Here is a 6902-nt window from a genome sequence, read left to right on the forward strand (position 1 = left end):
TTTTAACTGGCTCGCACCTGCTTGTTTGTCTAAGAATGTCAAGTGTTTTGATAGACAAATTGCTTTTGGGCTTCACAAATTTTCGCAACTAACAAATGCAGGCTCTTGAGTGTTTTGAAACAACTCCAAAAAGCATATAAATCCCAAAACGATAATTAAATAACGGAAAAATCCATACTCGTAACATTTAATAGAATACGTTGTTTGTTCCTAGCTAGTATTTAACCTCATTCGAATACAGTGGCCGTCCAAATTAACGAATCTTATGTTGTTCGTTTCGTAATACCGAAAAATTCGTTACATCGAGTGATTTTTTACCTATAACACTCCCAAATTTTCATCTAAATAATTAAATGCATGCAGTTTAAAAAATATATGTATTATCTTCAATTCAACGACAGCAAAAAATTCAAAATTTTTTGTATTCATTTTTTAGAGAAAATAACTTCAATTTGCGTCTGGCTTTTAACAGTTTCCAGCTACAAACATATGTACATATTTTCAGCATTTAAAATACCATTGACTTTACGAAACCTTTGCTTTTGCAAATGAAATAAATTTAATGATTCGTTAAACCGAATATTCGTTATTACGAAAGTTCGTTATACTGGGCCCTCCAGTATGAACGTCCACTGTAATTTGCTTTTTTTAATTAATTAATTAATCCCAACGGTTTTACCCTCCCTTCCCGCCCAACCGACACTACTACTATTAAATTTGATTATAAAAATGCAAAAAAAAATCTGAACTTGATTTTTAAATTGAATCTCCTAACTATAATCGAAATCCGGATATCCGGCCGGATAGTCGGATAACAGAAAGACGGTCGTATATATCGGATTCCGGATACCTACCGCTTACCCAGCACATCCCTAATTAATATGAAGGTTGAAATTGAGTTTGGAATATTAAATTCAAATGAAGCAAATATTTGGGCACCATTATTGGACCATAAAGTAATTTTTAAGTATGTATGTATGAATGTTTCTTAGTACATATTAATCATATGGGAGACCTTACCTCAGATTTCTAAATATTACAACAAATGTATGATCCAGCTTTTGCTGACAGGTATGTATGTATGTATGTTCACGCATTTGTATGTACATATAAAAAAATTCATGTTAACATTTTTAGCGCATAATTTCAGAAGTGAAAAATAATGAATTGAGTCACTTTTGAAGAGCGCGTGCGAGATGTATGTATATACATACTGTGTAATGAAAATATATGCCACATAACATATTTCGAATCGACCTTTTTCTATAGATTATACCTGATGATTCATACTCATAAATACATATCTTGTTCTTTATAAACATACACAAATATTGACCTACGTAAAGAATACGTATGTAAATATAAAATAAACACTAGTGTTGTTGCTGCCAAATAAAATGCATTCTGGCAAGCAAACAAAAGTGACATTTGGCACAGGTCCAACACCTATCCCATATGGTCTAGTGGCTAGGATATCTGGCTTTCACCCAGAAGGCCCGGGTTCGATTCCCGGTATGGGAATATTTTTTGTTGTTTTTTTTTGTTGCAAACTATTTTTTTATTTGGCGCTGTAACCGCTTAAGCGATTTTGGTGAACTCCGCCAAGCATGACAGTCGTTTCTGTTTTGTGCCAACTGACGCAAATTTCAATTAAAACCTTTTTAACCGACTTCCAAAAAAGGAGGAGGTTATCAGTTCGTCGGAATATTTTTTTTTATTTATTTATTTTTTTTATGTATGTTACCGCATAATTTTGGACCACGTCAACCGATTTCGATAATTAGGTAGTGTCTCAGAGGTGGGCCCATACTAATCTGGTTGAGATCCGATCAGTAGATCATGAGATATATATATATGTATATATATTTTATATGGGAGTTGAAGTCGTAGCATCCTCCTATGCTATACGCCTATAGCCGAAAAAATCTCTCATAGAAATTGACCCGCCCTAATATACATATGTACATGCATATGTAGATGTTATATGCACAAATATATGTATTATATTTCTATTTTTACTAAACATTACTTTTTTTAATTTAATTTAATTGTATTTTATTTTAATTGTTTTTATATCTCAATTTTAGTTTGATTAAATTTTTGAATTAATTTAGGTTTGTTTTATTTAATTTTTAATTTAATTTAATTTGTATTTAATTTGGGTTTTTATAGCTTAATTTTAATTGGATAAAATTTTCTAATTTATCTTACTTTATTTAATTAATTTTGTTGTATATTTTTTTGTTTCGATTTAATGTGATTTATTTTAGTTTTATCTTACTTATTATTTTGTTAGTAATTACATTAATTAAATTAATTTTTTCTGTTATTTTTTAAATAGGTTTTTGTTTTCATGCTATTTTAGCTAATTTTATTTTTATTTTTATATTTTTATTCAACAATTTATATTGAGCTCGAGGCCGTTTTAAATGAAAATTTTATTGTGGAAAAGCAACAATAATTTGACAAAAATGGTAGAAGTGATAGCTATTTCGGAAATCACCACATTTCCTCTCAGACTTCTTTCAGTAGGATTCGAACCGACGATCCCACTGACTCAGCCAGTTGCCTATAGCACCGTGCTAAGTACGCCTTGTAAATTATCGTTAGCTTTTTTCCACTATTTTATTTTTGTTATGCCAACACAATCAAGCGCAGCTATTCCGCTGCAATTCACTTGATCATGTGGTTGTTGGTATTGTTGGTTTTTGCTAATAATCCTATTTTAGAATGTTTAACTTTTAGGTGTGCTCGTCCTTAAGTTATTTGGTTTTGTTATTTTTTTGGCCTTTATAACAATTATATTCAACAATTTATATTGAGCTCGAGGCCGTTTTAAATGAAAATTTTATTGTGGAAAAGCAACAATAATTTGAAAAAATGGTAGAAGTGAAAGCTATTTCGGAAATCACCACATTTCCTCATCAGACTTATTTGTTTTTGTTATTTTTTTGGCCTTTATAACAATTATTTACAAATTTACAATAATTTATTATTATTATTAATTTTTATTTTTATATATTTTTTTGTTATTTGATTTGATTTGGTTTTTAATCTTGTTTCATTCTATTTTAACATGTTAATGTAATTGAAAAATTATTAAGAAAGTAATTGTAGAAAATGTATGTGAATTTATTATATTTTCTGAGAGTCTTCTTTTTATTACTAAATCTTCTTAAACTTACCAGGTCGCGTTATGCGTCCAACATTGAAGCGATGTGTGTAATTGACCTTGAAATAGTTCTCAACAATAGCACGTTCAGCCTTGCCCTCTCCATTGACAGGTGAAAATAAATATTCGGGATCAATTTGGTATTTTAATTGTTGATAGCTGAATAATAAAAAATAAATAAAAAAAGGTCCTTTATAATGCAGGCCGTATTAAGCTTGCACAAATGTATGTAGACAGCTTCTTACGAAAGTACTTACCCAGTCATGCAGAGCATAGTAAGCAGTACCGGTATTATAATAAAATAGCCAGGATGTTTAGCAATTAAAACGCCCAAATGATAAAAGGATTTATTTAACATCTTATCCACCCAATATATGCAGCCACACCTCATCTGTTAGGAAGAAAAACACAAAAAAAAAAGAAGGAGGATAATTAACAAAATGAGCTCAAGCTTTATTTAGAAGTATGTCAATACAACTTATAAGATAAATAAACGAAAGAAGCGCGGTAAAAAAATGTATATTAAAAAAGTAGTTTTCCTCTTTTTATAAAGAAATATATGTAATTACTTTTCTTTGTTCTTTTAAAGCGTTTTTGGCATTGTTTTTTAATCAATATTTACCGCCTTTCAATATCAATTTTAATTACATATGTATTTACATCTATTCTATTCAATTTACGATTAATTCTTTGTTACCTTCCTTATTTTTATATCTAACAGTTTTACCCTTCACACGTTTAGCACGATAAACCACAAATACATATATATATATGTATACGAAATATGTAATTGCTTTCATGAAACTCAAATTGCTTATGATTCCGAATAGGTTTAGTCGGAGCAGCCGCGCGCATTGCGTGCATTTGCGCAAGCGCGTGTTTGCAACGAAATTGCTGCGACGCTTTGTAATTCGAAAGCAAAAGATCATAAAACAAAATTCATAGGCTCTAAGCGCTTACAATGTGTATATACTTCTAAATTTAGTTGATGCCGTGCGCCCTTAAGTACGTATGCGTGTGTACTCTTAGTCACTCAACACTTTGAGCTGTGAGTGGCACCTTCAAATGCTATGGGTGCACAGCATTTTTGTTGGTATTTTAATTTTATATTACCACAAGGGCATTCCTAATGCACGTAATGACGATTCAAAAGTTTAGAATACAATTTTCATAAGCACACACCCGCAGTGGCGTAGACAGGATTTCGGGTATGAGGGATGATAGATAAGAGGTGCCATACTGGCCATAAAAGAGTGCCAAATAGAAAAAACAGAAGTACCGAATAAGCTGTCACTTTTGAATTTCCATTTAGCAATTAAATAAGTTTTACTTTGCTAAAACTAAGTTCGGTTCCATCAACTGTAGAAACTAGAAAATTGTATTTGTCAAAATAATTGTTTTCGCGAGGGATTGCACAAAATTGTATTCAAATATTTTTATTTTTCAAAAGTGCCATTTGAAATGAAATAGGGCTGTCAGGGTAGTAGTTGTAGAAGTGAGTGAGTTTCTCATAAAAACAGAATCGCCGTTCGGAGTCGGCGTCAAACCGTAGGCCCCTCCACTTTGTTTCACTATATCAAGGCGGACAACACAAATTGAAGGAGAAGTTCGCCAAACACTAACATATGTATGTGTAAGCGCCAATCTAACATTATTGCTATGTAAATTTTATAAAAGAAATACTCCTATATACCCCATTAATTTTTTTCGCTATGAAAACTGAGAAATGAATTTATTAGTAAAATCAATATAAATAAAAACATTTTCGTCCATTTTAGAAGTCCAGTGCGAGTTGAAATTCGAATGTCATTTAGATGTTGAAAATGGTACTTCCGATAAAACGTAACATAGTTTTATCCACAGAAAGCAAATCGATAGTAAAAAGATACATATTCCATTTAAATAAATGGTCAGTTCCGGTACCAAAAGATAGAGCATCCCCGACTTGGTAGCTCATAATTTTGCGTTTTCCAATAAACAACATTTTCGTCCATTTTATATATACATAGATATATATATATATAATTTTTTTTTTAATTGAATTCAGTTTTTTCTCTATACGGAAATTCTATCTACGAAAATCTACACCAATGAAAGTTATTGCCGCATTATAAGGTTAGGTTCGGTTAGGTTAGGTTAGATGCGCAGCTCTACATAGTTAAATAGTTCTCTCGAAGGCCGCACGGGCCCATTGGAATGTCCAGAACAGGACTTTACCACATCTTTTCCCAGGAATCTCTAAAACACCTAAATTTTTAGGTGAACCCTACTAGACCCTCCCATGTAGTTAGGTTTTATTTTCAAGCGCCCCTCACCATATCAACGGGTCAAAGACGAGAAGAGATCTAACAATATATATGGCCAATGTATTATCTATGGTCGCAGTCTGCAACCCTTTCCAATAATACTCTAGAAATATTAGAAGGCATTGAGCGCTTTCTTTCACCGCTCTACAATATTCCTTTTCGAGGAAAGCTTAGAGTCTTAATTAACTATAAGAAAGCTTCGGCTCTTCTAACAATTTAAGATTTGCGCCATTGTGGGATGGAGTTCGAAAGTTGTTTATCTTGTACAAGTATTTAAGTTAAGGTCTATTTTTCCTACTTGGCAGTTGGCATACACCTTATTTCTACGCTTTGTTTGCGCTTTTAACTCATTCGTGCTTGCGTACTTGAACACCCTTTTAAATAATGGGGCTACTCATTTTATCGGTCAGCCAAGCATGCCTAAGCAATTTTCTTACCATTTAGCTTATAGAAATGCGTGCAATTATGTATAAGCATATGAGTGGTTTTATATGCACATATATACTGAATACTAATGCAAAAACATTTGTCTTCTACATGTATGTGATAAAAAAGTAGCTCAGTTCAAAAAATAGAAGCTCAATGCATCCATGAATCAAATTATTCAACAACTTAAATTGCTAATAATTTTGTCTTTTTAAACGACTTCAAAAAAGTAAGAGTTTATCAGTTCGTCGGAATATTTTTTTTGTACAAATGTTACCTCATAAATTTGGACATCATTAACCGATTTTTATGGATTTTAAAAGAAATGGTGGTACCTCCGTGGTGCTTCCATGCTAATTTTGTTTGTTTCTTACATTTTTATATGAGAATTACAGTCGGTTTTTTTTTTTGCTTTAAAATTAATTGTTCAATAACAGCCTCTTCAAAGTTAAGTTGAGTGAATTGGGCTGGCCAACTTTATTTTATGTGCTTCAAACAAATCAATATGAACCAGTAAACGTTAGGCTTTCAAGATCTTTTGTGCCCCCTTCATGGATTTATAGAGTATCTATTAACCCATTATACAACAGAAACTTTTGTATTGAGTCTAGATTTCTGGATTTCACTACGCCTTCGGTTATCAACTGTTCACTCAGGTGTCTCTTACGTTTGTGCATTAGTCTAGGACACCTTTCCAAGGTGTACTGTGCAGTTTCGATATCCGCTTTGCAAGTAAATCCCCAGTTTAGTCAAGTGATAATTCAGCATGCAATGTCTTGGCGATTTTTTTTTAATATTCACAATATTTTTTAAGCTAAATTTTTGTTAATTTTTGATAAAATTATTGTTCATGCTATAACCAAGAGTCTTGATCCGAGACCATATAGATCAGTTCAAGGTTTCAAACTTAACACAAAATCTAACAAATTTTCCTGAAAATTTTGAACTTTTAAATTTCTGGGTACGCAGTTTTATAGCTTATAAAATTTTAGTAAAAT

The 6902-nt window shown here is 31.7% G+C and overlaps 1 protein-coding gene and 1 non-coding gene across 2 annotated transcripts in view; one reads left to right on the forward strand and one right to left on the reverse strand.

Annotated features, from left to right (window-relative positions):
* The window catches only part of Ptr (patched domain-containing protein), a 20333-nt gene extending 16770 nt beyond the window's left edge, over positions 1 to 3563 (reverse strand). The window contains exons 1-2 of the mRNA XM_017627798.1: positions 3430 to 3563; positions 3186 to 3331 (exon numbers count right to left, since the gene is read on the reverse strand). Coding sequence (XP_017483287.1) covers positions 3186 to 3331; positions 3430 to 3563 — 280 coding nt within the window. The remainder of the gene's footprint in view (positions 1 to 3185; positions 3332 to 3429) is intronic.
* On the forward strand, positions 1450 to 1521 carry TRNAE-UUC (transfer RNA glutamic acid (anticodon UUC)). Its single transcript has one exon. It is a non-coding gene; the product is annotated as a tRNA-Glu (tRNA).
* Positions 3564 to 6902: the final 3339 nt, after the last annotated feature.

Source organism: Rhagoletis zephyria, unplaced genomic scaffold, assembly GCF_001687245.7.
Source record: "Rhagoletis zephyria isolate East Lansing unplaced genomic scaffold, Rhagoletis_zephyria_1.1 Rzeph_scaffold_05490, whole genome shotgun sequence".
Classification (NCBI taxonomy): domain Eukaryota; kingdom Metazoa; phylum Arthropoda; class Insecta; order Diptera; family Tephritidae; genus Rhagoletis; species Rhagoletis zephyria.